Source organism: Microplitis demolitor, chromosome 4, assembly GCF_026212275.2.
Source record: "Microplitis demolitor isolate Queensland-Clemson2020A chromosome 4, iyMicDemo2.1a, whole genome shotgun sequence".
NCBI lineage: Eukaryota > Metazoa > Arthropoda > Insecta > Hymenoptera > Braconidae > Microplitis > Microplitis demolitor.
The window spans coordinates 2912593-2931417 of record NC_068548.1 but is presented as its reverse complement, the minus strand read 5'-3'; the positions used below and the strand labels follow the sequence as shown (position 1 = coordinate 2931417).

The 18825-nt window shown below is 30.0% G+C and overlaps 4 protein-coding genes and 1 long non-coding RNA gene across 6 annotated transcripts; 4 read left to right on the top strand and 1 right to left on the bottom strand.

Annotated features, from left to right (window-relative positions):
- Positions 1-72: 72 nt before the first annotated feature.
- LOC103570189 (peroxiredoxin 1) lies at positions 73-2192 on the top strand. The gene is made up of 4 exons (XM_014442095.2): positions 73-269; positions 540-692; positions 785-1093; positions 1813-2192. Exons 2-4 carry the CDS (start codon positions 559-561, stop codon positions 1955-1957), a joined length of 588 nt encoding a protein of 195 aa, XP_014297581.1. The 5' UTR covers positions 73-269; positions 540-558; the 3' UTR covers positions 1958-2192.
- Positions 2193-2744: 552 nt separating this feature from the next.
- Positions 2745-4647, top strand: LOC103570339 (uncharacterized). The gene is made up of 8 exons (XM_053738625.1): positions 2745-2905; positions 2964-3085; positions 3143-3381; positions 3446-3624; positions 3726-3961; positions 4083-4242; positions 4310-4425; positions 4537-4647. Exons 1-8 carry the CDS (start codon positions 2745-2747, stop codon positions 4593-4595), a joined length of 1272 nt encoding a protein of 423 aa, XP_053594600.1. The 3' UTR covers positions 4596-4647.
- A 552-nt stretch (positions 4648-5199) lies between these two features.
- LOC103570190 (phosphatidylinositide phosphatase SAC2) lies at positions 5200-12686 on the bottom strand. 2 transcript variants are annotated; one of them, XM_008547837.3, is made up of 12 exons: positions 12114-12686; positions 11402-12033; positions 11151-11305; positions 10685-10857; positions 10021-10213; positions 9626-9953; positions 9501-9571; positions 9135-9359; positions 8209-8430; positions 7814-8127; positions 7508-7717; positions 5200-7404 (listed from the first exon to the last, which is right to left on the bottom strand). In XM_008547837.3, the coding sequence occupies exons 1-12, from the start codon at positions 12214-12216 to the stop codon at positions 6578-6580; spliced, it is 3453 nt and encodes a 1150-aa protein (XP_008546059.1). In that variant the 5' UTR covers positions 12217-12686; the 3' UTR covers positions 5200-6577. The 2 variants fall into 2 exon arrangements, with proteins under 2 accessions (XP_008546059.1, XP_008546060.1); XM_008547838.3 differs by lacking the exon at positions 9135-9359 and having other exon boundaries at positions 5203-7404; positions 12114-12682.
- An 823-nt stretch (positions 12687-13509) lies between these two features.
- Positions 13510-16867, top strand: LOC103570191 (docking-like protein). The gene is made up of 4 exons (XM_008547840.3): positions 13510-13712; positions 13791-13933; positions 14010-14183; positions 14674-16867. Exons 2-4 carry the CDS (start codon positions 13862-13864, stop codon positions 16231-16233), a joined length of 1806 nt encoding a protein of 601 aa, XP_008546062.1. The 5' UTR covers positions 13510-13712; positions 13791-13861; the 3' UTR covers positions 16234-16867.
- A 405-nt stretch (positions 16868-17272) lies between these two features.
- On the top strand, positions 17273-18606 carry LOC128667564 (uncharacterized). The gene is made up of 3 exons (XR_008403497.1): positions 17273-17340; positions 17715-18354; positions 18518-18606. It is a non-coding gene; the product is annotated as an uncharacterized LOC128667564 (long non-coding RNA).
- Positions 18607-18825: the final 219 nt, after the last annotated feature.

Below are 18825 nucleotides of genomic sequence, written 5' to 3'. Positions count from 1 at the left end.
TAAATTTTCGTCAACTTACAGCCAGATTGGCTATTGAAGTAAATTGATGTTCATTCATTTCAAATCTTCCAAGCGAATAAGTCGCGCCATCGATTTTATCCCCCACTCTTCCAAAACTATTCTAATCCCAAGCCGGAGACGGGATTGATTCAACGGAATTTACAACAATTCCCCGCGGCATTTTATTCTCTTGAAGGACTTTACGTAAGCCGGTTGTTCTAGAAGATTCCAATTCCGGACGCTTGCACAATTTTCGTAACTACATACAGGTAAAAAAATCATTTAACAATGAAACCATTTTTTATTAAATTAATTATTACAACAGCTCAATAAAAAGTAATAAATAAATTCAATTATTTTTACTTTCAAAAATATTTTTGTTTCGTCATCCTATTTAATATGTAGATATTAATTTTTTTTGAATATTCATTGCATACGTAATAGATAAGGGAATTTTATTATCATCGTTATTACTCAACATCTTATTACAGTCATAAAATATAAAACATTTAATATTTTATTCCTATTTGGTTCAACAGAATATAAAGTCTTACCACTATGCCTGTGCCATCACTTCAAAAACCCGCTCCTGCCTTCAAAGGTACCGCCGTTGTTAAAGGACAGTTCAAAGATATTTCGTTGTCAGACTACAAAGGAAAATACGTTATCCTCTTCTTCTACCCGTTGGACTTGTAAGGATTTCAGTCAAACTTTATTATTTTTAATGAATGAGAATGAATGAACGAATTAATCATATAATAATTTTCATGACGTTTTTTTCCAGTACCTTTGTTTGCCCAACAGAAATTATCGCCTTCTCTGATCGCGCAGATGAGTTCCGAGCAATCGATTGTGAGCTGATCGCCGCATCATGCGATTCTCATTTCAGTCATCTTGCTTGGGTCAATACTCCTCGCAAACAGGGAGGGTTAGGAGACATGAACATTCCTCTGTTGGCTGACAAAAGCTGCAAAATTGCTCGCGACTACGGTGTTCTTGATGAAGACTCTGGTATTCCATTCCGTGGGCTTTTTATTATTGATCCTAAGCAGAATCTTCGTCAAATTACAATCAATGACTTACCAGTTGGCCGGTAAATATATCAATAATATGTTCTTATTGTTCTAACCCAGTGTTAAAAATAATAATTGAAAACTATCTACAATGTTACAGCTCTAAAAGAGAAATCATTGAAAAGAATTGAAAATATTCTGAAGTATTCATTTTCAATACTTTTCAACTTTTTTTTTTATCAGGAAAACCACAAACTATGGAGAAGTCGTATGAATTTTTTATCATCACCAATTTATTTGTAGATAAAAAAACAACTTTTTAAAAATATATTTTAATCATTTTTTTTTAAAGTCAACATTTTCATTTTTTCTTAAATTAATTATAAAAAAGAAAAAATTTTAGTGGAAAAAAAACTTATAATTGGTTATGACGTCATTACATTTATTGTAGCTGAGAAATAATGAAAGTCGCGCTGTTCTCTTGTATTTTCTTTGTTGTGATCGTAGATAATAGTCTCTATTCTCCATGGTTGTAATTCTGATAATGTAAACATAGATATTTTTTTATTTCTGTGCGATGGCGCCGGAATTCATACAATGATGTCACTCGTGTTTGAATTTACATTTTTAAAAAATAGTTTTTAATTTAAAAATTAATTGAGAAAATTAGTATAATATTTTTCTTAACAATTTTCATTTAATTTTGAAAAAATTTGAATTACTAAACATGCCACTTTTGTATTTTTTAACTGCGAGTGTGAATTTTTTAGAAAAGTAAAAAATAATGATCTTTTTATAGTTCTGTCGATGAGGCTCTGCGTTTAGTCCAAGCATTCCAATTTACTGACAAACATGGTGAAGTTTGCCCAGCTGGATGGAAACCTGGAAAGAAATCAATGAAACCAGATCCAGTAGGATCCAAGGAATATTTTTCCAGCTCTTAAATTACTCATTTTTTTTTTTCCTTTGAACTTGAATGTCAATGGTTTTTTTTTCTTAATTTCTTTAATTTTTTTGTCATTAAAATATGAACCTCATTGGTTACTTTTATACTGGGAGAATTAAATGGTTCTTACTTTTACATGGAAATATACTATTTTTATAACGACATAAATTGTCGAACAATTTTGTATTAATATTTTCCATTTAGAATTAATAAATTAGTAATTTTCAAAACAATTTTATTTTTTTTATTTCAAGGCTTCTTATTATAATTTAAATATTTTTAATGTTATTACTTTGTAAGATGGAAGAGCGGCTTGACACTGAGCGCATTCTCTTACTACACATTTGCGTTTTTGTTTTTTTGCTCTGAACTTGGCTCTTAAAAAAATGTTTATTCATGAGCATATCGCATTTCGCGCAAGAAGCCGAACTTTTTGAAGTAAATTATAAAAATTAATTTTTATGGATGAAAGTTGTGAAATTACGATAACAAAAACAGGCAAGTATAAGAGAAGTTACTCTTCAATAAACTCTTTCATGATCACTAAACAAATTACAACAGGATGGGGATTGTGCAATTATTTTCTGATCGGACTGTGTGGCTTATGCACTTTAGTCGAAGCTGCTGCAGTGTCAATAATTTTCATTGCAATTCCTCTAGTAACATGTGATCTTTTCTTTAATAAAAGGCAGATAATAACTTTAAATGCTGTTGGCTCGTTAGGTAGAGCATTCTTTGTACGATTAGCAATAGACAAAAATTAAAATTTTTATCCCCTACCAGGAATGATCGTCGGTGGATTGTTATTTGGTACCATAGCCGACCAGGGTGGACGTAAAAATTCAATTCCTATTTCTATGGTTACAATATTTTTGGCTTTACTTGGATTTTCATTCTCTCAAACTTATTTTTTAATTAATTTTTTTGTTTTTATGTTGGGAGTTGGGTAAGAAAATTCAATTTATTTATTTTATATTTAATTTATGATCTATTTATTGAAGCAGAACCGCCGGAAGTAACACAACAATCAGAGTTTACTTGATTGAATGTGTTCCCGCTAAAAAGAGAGGAAGTTCTTTAGTAATCATTGATATTCTATGGATTATTGGCTATGGATTATCACTAGGTACATAATTATTTTATTTGTAATCGGCTTAAATTAATTGAGTTATAAATTCATTAGGTTTATCTTGGATCTTAATTCCATCAATAATTAATATACTTGGTAATGAATTTCGTCCAAACTCCTGGCGAGTTCTTGTTGGATTAGCAAGTGCGTCATGTCTCATAATGGCATACGCTTCTAGTCTACTTCCTTATAGTCCAAGATATTTGCTGTATCGCCGACGTCCACAGGAAGCTCTGATTATACTCCAACAAATGTTTTCTATCAACAATTCTCAGCATGTTAATAATTTCCCGGTAATGTGATAAAAAATATTTAAATGCTAAAATTCAAATTATTTATTAATTTATTTTATTGCAGTCATGTAATTTAAATAATTGTGTCAGACCAGATGATAACGATATTTACACTAAATATTTTTTTGAAATTTTAAAACAGTTTTTGTTAAAAACATGGAAGAGATTATCACTAATTTACTCGCTAAAATTTATAAAATATACTTTATTATTTAACATTATTCGACTTTCCCTTTTCCCCAGGTAAAATTCCTTAACATTACAAAGAAAAAAACGATTTCTCAGTGCAAGTAAAAATTTTTCTGTGTACAGTTAATTTAATATTAATTCAAATACAATTATAGTTTAATATGGATCACACAATGGGCGACTTACTTATCATATGAAAAAATTTACGCGTCATCTTCTAATAAAACTTGTTCGATTAATGTTGGAAATATTGCTCTACATATTTTAAGCGATTGCCATGAAATTAATAATACACATTTCGAGTACTCTCTTATTTTTTTATCAAGCTGCATTTTAGGTGAAGTCTTGCTTTTTTTTTCAATCGATACTATTGGCAGGCAAATTTCATTAGGCAAGAAATATACTTACTCTATTTGCTCTCATTTTTTTTTATGTTATAAACAGAAACAGTTTTTTAATTAACTATATTGCTGGGCATTTATAACTAATTTAATTATAAAAAATTTAATTAGTTGTTTCTGGATTAATTGGTGGGATATCAATTCTTGTAATGATCTACGGCAGTCATCAAGACACCAAAATTATTTGGTTGATGATAGTTTTAGCATCTTTCTCGATTATTTATACAACTACTAATATTGAGTTATTGGAGAATTACCCAACATCTGTAAGGTACGTCTAGATTGAAAAAGTATAAAGTCTTTAATTTCGTAAATCTCAATGATAATTTATATTACAGAGGAACTGTATGGGGGTTCACATTAATATTCCCGCAATTAACGATATTTTTTATAAATTCTTTCGCCACAATATCATGTTGGATAATAATTTACGTAATACTTGGTTCGCTAATAGGTAAAAAACGAAAGATAAAAAATTGGAATCTCAAATATACAAAACTTATCTGATTTTGAATGAAATTCGACATTAATTATCGTACGGATAATGAATAGTTTTATTTTGCAGGTGCAGTAGTAGCAACTTTACCTATAGCAGACTTAACGAACTCCTCGATGAAAGAGTAAAGATTTGAAAGACGTATGTTTACTCTTTGAAAGAATGTCCGGAGCAGAGATGATGTCGGAATTAGTATAGAAAATATTTAATACTATAAGGTAATTTCAAGTGGCTTAAGTCATAGGGTTCGGGGTTCATATTCACAATGAAGTGTAATTATTAATTCTTTTAAAACAGGCGATCACTAAATTTTTTAAAAGATATTAGTATAATGTTATTGCAAAAAGCCGTCCAATTCTTACCCCTATCTTCATTCTAAACTATTCTTCTTTCAAAAACGTTCATAGTGAGCAGTCTGAATAATTACTGTTATTGTGGTCAACTTTAGGATAAAGGTTTGTTTGATATAAAATTTAATATATACTCTAGAAAGCATAGTAAATTTATTTTCATAGGTACAGACGTATTAAATCATAAATAAATTGAAAAAAAATATGTTAACAAAGAAATAAATTGTATAAAATGAAATAAAATAAATAATGAAGATTTTTTTTTTATCTTCACTTTAAGTCAAAGTTATCACAGGTTGCACTGTTCTATAATGATAATACTTATCAATAATAATTTATAATATTTTTAAAATACTAACATCGAGATTTGGTTCAATCCAATTTTTTTTTTTTATGTATTTCAAATATATTCATTTTTTTTTCGTTATTGTTAATACTTAAAGAATAAGTAATGAAATAAAAAAATTTCTTGTGGATTGCTAAGTTTTAGAGTATGACTTCTTTTCTTCGACTTTTATAATATATATGTATATATATATAAATTTATAAAATAATAATAACTGGTTGTGATAAAACATGATTTTTACCATAACGAGAAAAATATTAAAATAATATTTTTTGGTAATTTAATTCAAATAGATAATTTAAGTTTAAACATAAATTCGATATTATTGATATCTGCAGACCTCATTAATTATTACTTTGGCAATAACAATCTCATTTTTTTATCAGTACAGATTTCAATGAGAGCTATGCATCGATAATGTTTTTATATTTACACATATTACAGTCCAATTATAAGAGCACATGAAGAGAAAAATTTGAGTCCATTTCATATTTTTATCCTGAATAATCTCAATTTTTCAAAATCGTATTCATAATTAAGTATTGCATTTATCAATGAATGAATTTTATTCCAAGCAAAAATTTTTTTTTTGCTTCAGTAGAATTTCATAAAATGTTGTGATTGAGTGGTGACTTTTAAAATATGAAACAGCTCTGAATTTTTTTTCTGAATTCTACATTTGAAACCCTATTTTTCTGTACTATAATTTACTATGATACTGAATTTTTATATTACCTGCATTGAAACTAAGGATTTAATACCTGTTTTGCCTAACGAACTAAACTAATTTCAGTCCATTAGTTTGTCTACAGCAAAAAAAAAACGTCTAGTTTTTGTCCACTGAGTAAGATTTTTACTTCTGGTAATTCAGTCCTGTCAAAATCAGATGTATGTCTTTTAATTGACTAAACTAACAGCTAAAGTGATACGTATACAATCGATCTTAAATTGTCTCATGCCAACTAGCTCTAAACAATGAAACACTAAGTTTCAATCCAGGTAATGATGGGAAATATAGTGTGACATCGGATAGAACACGATTTCAAACATCGTGTGATGCCCGAAATCGTATTGTTCAATCTCTTATCACACACTACACTATTTCTTCCCAGGAAGTTGGCTGACATTACCTGCAGTCTGAAATCGTGTTTTATCCAGAGTTACACACTATATTTTTCATGATTACCTGCATTGGAACTCAGAGTTTCAATGTCAGCAGGCAGTCAGAAACAAGTTAATTCAAGACCACTGAAGAAATACTGAAACTTCAAGTTTCGATGCTGGTATCATGAACACATACATGTGAGATTACCCTTTACAAGAATCTAAATTAAAACATATTAAGCACTTTATTATTTACGGTTACCTACTGTTTCTAAACCACAGTTGTTTCGCATACTATAATTAATACTAATTACAAAGCAATCAACATCGACTTACACCCTTTCCAGCGTTCGATTAATTTTTCTCGTTGATCTAAATAATGATCTGACAAAGTTTTGGTTACCGTACCTTGATTCGACTTAAGTTTCCTCGGATCGAAATTCGCACCGAATGTTTGAACTCCTTTGGCAAATTTAGAAAATGGTGAGAGAATTTCTTTGGCCGTATTAGCGACCGGGCTGGTTGCATTTGTGATATTAGATTTTATTGACTTTATTGCGGATTCACTTTGTGAAGACGTTATATTATTTTTCGGTAAGTCTTCACTCAAACTAGAATGTTTTCTTTCATCTGATTGATCAACTTCTATTAAATTATAAGTATTAGTTTTACCGTCAACTTCACTTGATGAGTGACTGATATTCTTTACAAGATTTAAAGTCGATGGTGGTACAATTTTTTCTTTCTCATCTTTTTCTTGAGCATCAGTATTTTGAATAGTTATTGTAGGATTCGAAGGATTTCCAGCTTTTATATTTTCACCTTCAAAATTTTCTTGCTTACTACCAATTTTATCACCATCTACATTTTTTTCTCTCCTCGTAAGTTCAAAGGATGGACTATCGCAACTACTGCCATCATAGCTGTTATTATCGAAATCAAAATTTTCAGCTTCAATAGCAGATTCACACTTTGCAATAGTGAAAACTATTTTCGACTGTATATTTTGTTCCACTTTATCATTCGACGATTTTTTTTCTGCCTGATTCGATGGCAATTTCTTCGAACCACTGAAGCTATTACTTAATTTATTCAGTTTACTAAATTGTTCAGACATATTATTGAACGCTTTGGTACCTGAAAAAAAAAAAAAAAAAAAAAAAAACCAGGGGACTAATGGTACTGACTGGGTTTAAAAGTTTTTACCTTAAACTGTAAAAAAATATATGAAAATAAATACCAGCATTCTTAAGAGCATGAAGCTGAGTTTCAGAAATATTTCTAGTTAATTGTGGAAATGATGATATGTCCAAAAGACCAGTAGACTCTTTAGTTTCTACTTGTTTACTTATTTTTTTAGTTAAAGAAGTATTCATTACTATCGGGATTTCTGGTAACGCAGCAATTTCGATTGCTACTGAAAAAGCTTCACAAATTGCTTTCATGGATTCTAAAAAAGTAAATAATTGACAGTAACAACAAATTACCAGAATGTTAAAAATTTTTATAGAGAAAAATTGAAATTTTTCGATTATCGTTAACTCACCTAATGCCTCTTCATCTGTTTTAATAACGACTGCCATATTATTGAAAAACCTCAAATTTGTAGATCGGAACATATGAAAATATCCACTTTCATTGTTTAAGCGATAATTTATTCGAATGAAATGATGCTGTTTGTTTTTAAAAAACGATGCACTAATTTCTGGCTGACCAAACTCAATCATTTCTATTTCAGATAAAAGAACTTGTTGGTAATTTGTAACTTTGTCTATTTGATCATCATAGTCTGCGATGTAATAGTTGTCTTTAGTTAAAATTAAAATAGTGTCCATTTCTGTCTCGCTGGGGTTTCCCGTTCTGTGTTAAAATATTTATTAATAACTTTTTTGAAATCACAGATATGGTATTCAATGAACAATAAAAAAATTAAAAGCTCACACTGGGTCTGCATCGATAAGTCCCCAACTTCCTAAAACAGCTTCAGGATTTGAAACTAAAAGTTTTTTGCAATCCTCAATTAGTAATTTAACATGAAGTGCGGTAGCAACATTATCTTCTTCTTCAGTTCGCTCTTGAAATATTTCTTCACTGACTGATTTTCCTAACATTAAATCAATACCTGCTTGTCTATATACATCTTTAAAGCGATTTAAATAATACCTAAAATATTGATTTACATAAATCAACTCGTTATGTTACAATAAAATATTTCAAATAAAAATAGTGTACAGTCGGATTCCATTAACTCGGAAATTCCCCTCAATCTTGACCCCCACTACGAGCTACGCTGTCTCCCACTTTATGCTATACATTTGTATGTGTCTATGTATACCCATGGACGTATATTCATGTGTGTGTAAGTGCGCATGCGCTGTAGTTTATTCTTTTAAGGAGAAGGAGCATTCGATAAGTCGGAATTCCCAGGAAATTTTCACTCATCGGTAGACTAACTGTCCGAGTCAATGGATTTTGACTGTATAACTTTTAAAAAATAGTTATTGCAGTCGGATTTCAATCTCGAAACTTGTCCTCTAGTAGAAAAATCATCAAAAAGTCCTGAGAAAATTTATTTTTTGAGTCTAGACCCATATGAGGATAAATGAGAATAAATGATGATAAATGAAGATGACAGTGTTCTTGTCTTCTTATGATGAATGGCCCGTAACTTTTTCCCTGTTGGGGATAACCCAATACAATACTAATATTTTTTGTTCATTACGATGTCCCCAAGTAGAAAAAACGTAAAAAAGTCCTAAGAGAAATTTATTTCTGAGTTAATGGAATTCGACTGTAGTAATACAATAAATATTATAAATTTTAAGGGGAAAAAATTTAAAAAATTATTTAACTGAGGATAAACAAACCTCGTAAATTTAAAAATATTTGTCGCAAGTAAAATGTCAGGGTGATTTAATAATTGAAGTTCTATATTTGGTGGTTTAACAGGTATGAGTTCAATGCAACAGTTATCAAGAATATGTAAAGTATGTGAAAAATTGTTCTTGAGATTTTTAGTATCGATAGGATAACCGAGGGTAATATCTATCGCTGCCTGATAAGTCTCATCCAAAAAGTGTTGATGATAATATCTACGATTAAAGGAGAACCGAAAACTGGTATGAATACTTCAATAGTTTAATAAAAAATAGTTAAAATGAAAAAATGGACTTTTTATCTGAATATTAAAGTGATGTAAAAAATTACGGAAATAAATACAAAATTTATATTACCTATTTGCTGAATTGACTCCATCCTTCATAAGCCCGGTAATTTTTCTCTCGCCGGTTCTTGTGTAATCTCCCTAATAAAGAGAAAAAAATTATAACAACATCAATAACAAGCGGCTATTTATTACCTTAAGAGCATTCGTTCCCGCATACTGTTTACTAATGATATCACCGTTATTCGCCCATAGCGACTGAAATGTCTGTCGTATATTTGACGGAAGCGATCCATCGGGTGGTATCAATCCAAGCTTAGAAAATTGCATTTCCATCACAGTTTTTGCCAAAGCAGTTTGCACAACATTCGTTCTGTCTAAACAATCCATACAATTTATACGGAATACTCCTTTTTGGGAACAAATCGACCCTTGAGAATCACGCCAACAATATCCCATTTCTCCTAGTACGTCTGACAATGCGTTAACTAAGATCGTCACATTTTCAAAATGCATTCCTCGGCTGAAAATTATTTTACGGTGGTTTTTGTTGAAATAGGTCGTGACTTTAAAATAGTTTTTATGCTTACCAATATTCATGAAAATCAAATGTAGTATAAATAATATCAGGACTGTTATATTTTATCACGTGATCACTGTATGCATCCCAAATTATTTTTTCTTTACCGGATTGTTCTATGAGATTGACAATACAAATGGGTCCGTAACATGCGGTTTCTTCAGCGAAATGTTTTTCGAATGCGATTTGAGTTTCACTTTCATCTGTGATAAAACCATGACAATGATGGAGTTATAGTATGTAACACCCAAGAAAAAAAGTAAGACATTCTGACCCGCATGTGTAATTGCCTACCCGAGCAGAAGATAAGGGTGGCAACTAAGGTTGGCCCACACGGAAAAAGATATATTCAGGAATATATGCCGGCAAAATAGCATACATACGACAATACTAAAGATATAAGCCGGATATATACTATTTTGCCGGGATATATATTTTTTCGTGCGGGGGGACGTCCTACTTTTTTTCCTAGTGTGTATACAATTTTTCACCAGATCTACACTTTAAAGTTTAAATTTTTCTGTTCGTGGGAAGAATGGCGCATGCGCTGATTCTTATTATCGGTTTTCTCATAAAAGAAAAGAACGGGTTTTTCCCCTTTAAACAGGACAGGAATTTGAACTTTCGGCGCAAGTATGGTGAAAAATAATTCAAAATTTCTTCTTCTAGATTACCTTTATCAATTCGAGGGGGCGGTTTGTATTTATAACCAGGCTGGGACCAGTATACAGGAACACTCCCACGAACTTGAACAAACGATACTTGATGATCGTGATACCAAATCAGTTGTTCAGTTTCAACATAATTTGCGCATTTACCGTCATCGTCAACGCCTCTTCTCTTGTATCTGATTCAAATAAATAGAATTTAAAACCGGGAGAAGTTTTGAGGCTGACCCGCGGGGTCAACCAGTTTCTAGATTTTTTTAGACCCGGTTTTAATTTTCTAATTTATTATTCATATGATTCGAATAAAAAATTTTAGATAAGTTTTATAAAATAATCCTTTGAAGAATTTTCCCTTGTGTAGAAATTTCCCGTTAAGTTCTGGCCCATGATAAAAACTATTCAGAACTTAATTTCATTTTCAAAATTTGTGTCCAAAAATTACAATAATTATTTACTATATAAAAATTTATACCTTGTCCCAGCTCGGAACCGGCTTCTTCTTGAAATGATTGCAAGGTGAAATATTTCATAGATGGGTTGCTGATCATAACCCGTTTCAACTTTGCACTTTTCGATCTGTACATAACCCTGAATTATCGGTAAAATCCAGGGATCGGCTAATTCAGTCTGTAATAAAGTACAAGATGATCGTTATCATTTACCAAACTTAAATAATGAGCAGCTAAAGTAACACCCCTAATAAATAAGTAACAGTGAGCTTACATTTAAATTTATAATATCACGTAACATATTTTTGTTCCAAAAAAATCTATCGTCTACAGTTTGCCACAAAGGTCGTTTGCTTTTTCCACTTTGTAATTCAGTATAATTATTTTGTCGTTGTAAACTGTTTGTTATATCGCCAGTATGACAGAAAAAGAACGAACCAGTCTCAGAAAAAATTTTACTCAGCTCTTCGAGTAGCCGTTTTTCAAGTTTTTCTTTGTCTTTTCCGCTTCTTCTGATCATTGTTGATTTAACTTGCGAAGTTGCAAGTGTCGCTGCTTGTTGAGTCGTACTTTTTATTGTATTTGTCGCACTTTTTATGGTGCCCCAAGTTTTAGCAAAGCCCGTTTTTTGTGAATCATCCAGAGCTCCACCAAGAGACTTGTTGTTCATATCGCGATGTTTTTTACAAGGAAGGAGATTAATATTTACATTTTTACTACCAAGTTCAAGAAATGCCACTGATTTTATTTGGTAAATTATATGGTTTCCATACAATTCACCAACATTGCATACGTCTTTTATGAGCATTATCCTTGACTCCATAAAAGATGTTTGGTCAATTTTACCAATGATTCCATAGAAAATTCCTAGACATTCTAAATTATTAGCGCTCACCCATTCCCAATCTAAAAATCAAAACAAAAAGTTTAAACATCACTATTTATTTTTATATTTATTAATTAGTAAAATTAATTTTATTACGAACCAGATTTTACTGAACATTCTCCAGAATTTTTATCCCACCAGAGGCTGTCTTTTTCTTTTACAAAAATAAAATGTGTGTCACATCGAAATAATTCGAAAGCCATAATTATTTTTCGGACTTAATTATTCAGCGTAAAAATAATAAACAGTAAAATTAACATTTACTACAAAACATTTCCTCCTGTTTCTCATCTAATTTTGTTCATTTGTATTCAAACATTTCCAATCTCATATATTTAGTGACGTTTGACATTAAGGGATTAAAACAATGAACAGTTTTATTTTTATCAATTGTTGTCTCGTGTAATAAAAATGAAAATTGAAACAAAAATAAAAATAATATCAAAATATTTAATTTAACTTCCCGTTCAGCAAATTAATGTTTTTTGATTAATTAATTCGAACCACATATTAATATATTCCTGTTTTTAATTGCTATGACGGACTGTCATTTTTGTTTAAAAATAACTAGTTGTGTAAAAAGTAAATTTTTATCGTTCAAAATACATAGTAATACTAAAGTGGTTGTTAAATTGTTGTCAATTGTCATTACAGGCCAACTCCAATAAGTACCTAGCCAATAGCAACCCGATTCCTCTCAATTTGCATCCCCACATTCCCCACTGAAAGTTAAGTGTCTCTACTCGATGTCACATTTCTGTCGCTTTCTTAAAAAAATTTTTCGCGCGTGCGTAGATGTGGATGCGCGCTGTTTCTTTGCGCATTTGTTTAAAGCGCGAATATTTAAAAAATTGAGCCGATGTCAATGACAGATCCCAAGTATCCGAATTCCCATTGAACAGAATCCTGATGATACATAGAAAATTAAAACTTGTCACCGTCTAAGAAAATCCATAGAAAATCAAAACTTGGCACCGTTATTAAAAAATATGCGCATATAGAAAATTAAGAAATGTATCAGTGCAATTTTTTAAATACTTTTTTTTAAAAGTTTATGTTTTTAAAAAAATTCACAAATCATTAGACGTCAGTTTACTTCAGTGTAATAAAATATTTCTTTATGAGTGTGAATGTACCTAACAATTGCCAAAATTTTTAAAATTAAATAAGTAAATAAAATATAAGTAGACTGAAATTTAAAAAATACGTACTTAGATAGTTGAAAAATCAGTACGCGCATTTTTTTAAATTTCATTATTTTAATTTATTTATTTAAAACTTATTAATTGTCTCATATCTACTATATCACACTCATATTTTTTAAAAATTTTCGTTCTTATAGGCATCATTTAATTAATAAACTCAATAGATATTGAGGATGTGGTTTAATACAACCGCGATGAGTAATTATTTACACATTCATAGATTGTAAATATATATATGTACACATATGTATTTAAAAGATAAATTTTTTGCTCAGTAGATAAGTCATTTTTGTCCTGAAACGAAATATAGCAGCTTATAAAATTATCAAGTTCTAATTGGATGTCATTGTCGTGATTGTTTTTTCCTTCTTAAATTAGAGTTCAATTACACGGTCCAAACTACGAGCAATTGCAACAGTATATTTTGTAACTAAAATTATTTAAGATACATACAGTTCGTTAAAAAAATGTTCAAAGACTAAGTGACTTTTGTAGTAATTTATTTTTTTTTATTAAATGTAAATTTTTTTTCAAAAGTTCACGTATTGTTATTTAATTTTTGCTTATGTCAGGTAATTTTTTGAAAGTAAAAGGTCAAGTTATGGGTTGCAAGTAAAAAAACCAAACAAGTTTTAGTGTAGTCATGGAAATTGAAGAACCTATTAAACGAGGACTTTTACTTTTTCCTCCCCAAGGAGTTCTGAGTCAACTTAAGGTTTAAATTTGAATAAAATATTATTAATAAATTAATTTAAACTGGGAGAAATATATTTTTTATTCATTTGTTTTAGAAAACGTGGCATAAACGATACTGTCAATTGTTTAAAGCAAGCAAATCTGGAATTGCGAGGTTAGAAATATGGGACTGTAAGGAAGATTTTGTTAATAAACAAAATTCGCCTAGAATTATTACGTTAGAAGCGTGTATTAAAATTGGATTGAGTTGTCAACCAAAAGTTTTTGAAGTTAGTATTTATTGAATATGTTGTCATGTATAAATTAATTAGTGACAGGGCTAAATATCCACGAGACATAAAATCCATACAAATTTCCTGTAAAAAGAATTACGCGGTAAAATATTCACGTAAAAATTCTCGAATTTTAAAATCACATAAAAAATATCTATGAGTCATAAAATCGACACAAAATTCCTGAAAAAAGGATAACACGACAACCCTATTCAAAAGTTCCCATAGAATTTATTTAAATGGATCAAAAACTGCATAAAATCCAATGTTGTATCGGTTTCTATGCGATTTTTGATCCATTTGATTAGATCTTATGGGAGTTTTTGGATAGGGAAATATAGATAGTGGATTTTATGTCTCATGGATATTTTTGGTATAAGTATTAAGATTCGTAGATAATTTTGACGTAAATATTTTGCCATGGATATTTAGTCTTGTAGTCAAATTAATTTTTTTGAAATCATTTCAATTATTTATTTTGAAACAGGTGATAACTAAAACAAATGACTATCATTTTGGTTGTTTTACTGAAGCTGAGACTTGTGACTGGATAAACGTCTTCCAACAAGTTGCATTTAGAGACGACGCTTCAATTCAAACAATCGAAGAAGACAACGATCTGTATTGTGCCAGTAATGAAGGAGTTTTTTCAGTTAAGCTCGTGGAGACTGAAGCATCAAAACGATGCCGATTAGACCCTAAAAATTACACTCTCGTGATTTCTACAACAGACTTGAAGCTTATCGACAACGACACAGTTCTTTTTGTCTGGCCATACAGATATATTAGAAAATATGGATACAGAGATGGAAAGTTTACGTTTGAGGCTGGACGAAAATGTGTGTCTGGCGAGGGATCTTTTAAATTAGAGCACAGTAACCAACAAGAAATTTTTCGGTGCATTTCTTCTAGGATGAAATACATGAAAAAATTGTTGAAAAATAACGAGATTCCTGAACATGGATCTCTTTCACTTGGATTAGATTGTAGTGACGTTCAGTATCAAGCTGCTTTGACCATGGAAGCTGGCTCGAGATCTCCGCTTCCACTGTCTTCTAATTTTAGCTCATTAAATTTAGGCGATGAAGATATTCCAGAATCACAAACTTCTCAGAAGCCTCTGGTATTTTATTCGTATTCATCAACATCCAGTTCGAAATCAGTATCCTTGATAAGATCTCCGCCTATGGTTAAACCGAAGCCTACTAAACCTCCTAGAAAATACATCGATCCTAATTTGACACATGAAAAATTTGCCGATACGGAATCTCTGAATACATCTGACGTAAAATATAAAAAACAAAATTATTGTTCTTCTTCTAAATTCGAGATTGCAATCGCTAGTTTAGAATCAAAAGAAGATGAAACAAATTCTTATGATTTAGTTGAGGTTCGAAATAACGCATGGAAAACGCACGGACTCGATACTATTCCTCACAATGAAAAACGAGATTCAAACTATTTATTGTCTGAATCAAATCCTGAGCAAATAAATTCAGTTATGAAAAATCTTGAACTTGCCAGGAAGATGAAAAGTATTAAAGAAGATCAAAGTATTAGCGACAGTCACTATAATAATAACGAAACTGATGAAGATCTAGGTATCGATTGTGGAAATTTAAATGATGATGATAAAAGTTATAATTTCCAGTATGAAACGATAATTACTGAGAGTAGCAGCTCATCTACAATAGCATCAGTACCAACATCTGATTATAATCTATCCCTGAACTTGGAATCTCCTGCTGATTATGACAAACTCCAGCATATCGGCTCTTTGTATAAAGGAAATAATAATTCTGGATACAAAGTTCCAACTGTAGCGAATAATTCGGAAAATTTTCTATCATGTTATAACAGTAACTCGACTTCAGTAGAAAAATCGATTCCTTCATGGAATGATTATGATGTTGTTGAAGATGTTCTTGCTGATAGCAGCAGTCGAGGGTATGGTGTTATAAGAAAAAAAGCTGCTCAGCCTGAACCCAAACATAAAGTTTATAATAATAGTGAATACGCCATAGTTTCAAAACCTAAGAGGGTATAAAAAAATATCATGATTTTAAATTACACATCACATGATTTTAAATTGGTAATAAGATAAAAGACCTAGTATTCGATCAGATTCTAGTTCCCTGATTGGATACTAGTTCCTGATCGGATACTGGGTCTCATATATATATTCTGCGATAAATGTGTGGACTTCGAATTTTTTATGCTCATTTTATAAGTTATCGAAAATCGATAAATGTCAATAAATCCAGTGCTTTCATCAAAATTTTTAAATTAAGGAAAGAAAAACACGGTAAAATGTATACTATTCGCGTGGACCAAAAAATTTATATAAAAAATAGAAATATGTGTTTTTTGTTGTGAAAAGATACAGTATTTTCTGTAAAGTATGACTTGAATTAAATTGTAAATTTTATTTGATTAGAAAAACACTCTAACTAGTAAGCAAAGCAAAACTGCTATGGAATTTAAATATTGAATTGTCAATTACTTTCAGTTAGTTGTTACATCAAGCTTAATTAAGAATGTATAATAACTATGATTCATACCAAAAATCTATTTTAAACAAAGTTAAAAGAAATTGAACAATCAAACAAAAAACTTTATAAAAGCTTTTAAAATTCGATTTTATATATCCTGTTTGTGGGATTAACGTTAATTTTTTTTACAATGTAAATATTTTTATAAAATATGTATGTATAGTTTTTTCATGAATTTAGCATTTTGATAAAAAAATTACAGTATGTGAAATAATTTTATCTAGTAGTTGAACCATTTATTCTACGTCCTTTCATTTTTTGAAATTCTTATACAAAGTCGATTTACAAGTGAACTAAGACAGAGTATCAAAGAATTTTTCAAACTAAAAAATTTCCCGAAACTTGCATATTACCGCCTATTTAAATGCGCGGACACGCTTGCGCGTAACTCTTTTCGAATGTTATACTAAAGGCCGGGTGAGGCTCATTCTCCCGAAGCTCAAGATCCCGAATGCAACCTTTACCGTCTGTAAGAAATGGTAAAGAAGTTTCGAGTATAGTTAATAGATGGCGTCACAGTGGTGATTTGAGAAAAATTTAAGTAACTTGCAGGCAGAGGCCAGCTGGGAACAATTTAGTTATTGATAAGGATATTGATATAGGTAACTATATACTCTAATAGTTTGTTTTCTAATAATGTAATTTTAATGTTTTTTTTTTTTTTTTATCTTTTTCTATTATATTCCAATATTATTGTTTTTATTTTTCTTTTTTGGAAGACTAATTATAATGAATTATCTTATAATTTTTTTTTTTTTTTTTTTTTTTGAGACTAATACTCGATGTCACATCATCATTTTGTTATACTTATCGTATTGTGATGCTGTTATTGGCCATATAGCTGTTGGGTCTTTTTATAAATAAATAAATAAAATAAGTTTCAACATGTGCCAATTTAAATATTTAATACAAGTTCTGGATATTTGTTAATGAGAACTTTTAATTCGTCATAAGAAAGTGTTACCCTATGTTCCAGATGAATGATTCACTGCAAGCTGTCAACAATTGATGAGCTTGTTCCCCTCTGTACAAAATAGTAAGTTTGAAGATGTCTAAAAAGAAATGTCTGATCCTCAAAAAAATAATTTTAAGCTATTGTTAAAATAATTGAATTCGGGATTTTATTTAAAAAATAATGCGACATTCGGGTTCTATGGGTCAAAAGATATAAAAACAAAACCTTACTCTAGCATAGGAGATACAACACATACGGAAAGATAATACATACAGCGCCTAGACTATTACAAAGATATTTTTGCTAATGTAAGTGAATAGGGGACTGATGATAAAAACCCCTGTGATTTGCGCGCGCATAAAGTTATTCCGAGCATACTGAAACGTAGTACAATCGAACAAACTAAGTCCAGTTCAGACTTGACATCGATCCGATTAGGTCAACAGTAAAATTATAAATTTATAAATAAAATAATAATTTTTTCATTAAAATTATTTCCAATTTTTATCTTGATTAAATTAATAATTAATTATTTATAATTGAAAGCCTTGAAATTTTATTATTTGTTTTATTAATTAATATAATAATGAAATCAAACATAATAATTACTAGTGCTAATAAAAATTCGAGAAACTTGAAAGAAATAATAAGTAAAAAAATTGTGAGTAATATACTTTAAATATTATTTAATTTCCGTTGAAAATAATATTTTCTCTGTGTCTCAGAATTTAAACAAATGAAATTAGTAAATTAATAGAACTTAAATTAAATAAATATTTCGATAAAATTCTTTGAGATTTTTTAAAAGTAGATAATTTAAATAGCTTACGATCAGTTTGCCAGTTGGACATCTGGCAAAGTAAAAGTGGCAACGCCGGAATGTAATTGTCAGTAAGGAGAGATTTAATGAATCATTGAGTTCACTGCGGCGTTGTCGAATCTACATTTGCCTCAGGTAGAATTTATATATAACTGTATGTTAGGAGGAAAAATATATCAGATATTTAAAATAATGTTGAAAATAGTAATGACTGACTATATACATCGAAAATTTTTATAATACTTTTTTATTTATTAAAATAAAAGATTAAATGTACAAGAAGGTAACAGTGGGCACAAATAGTACTTTTAC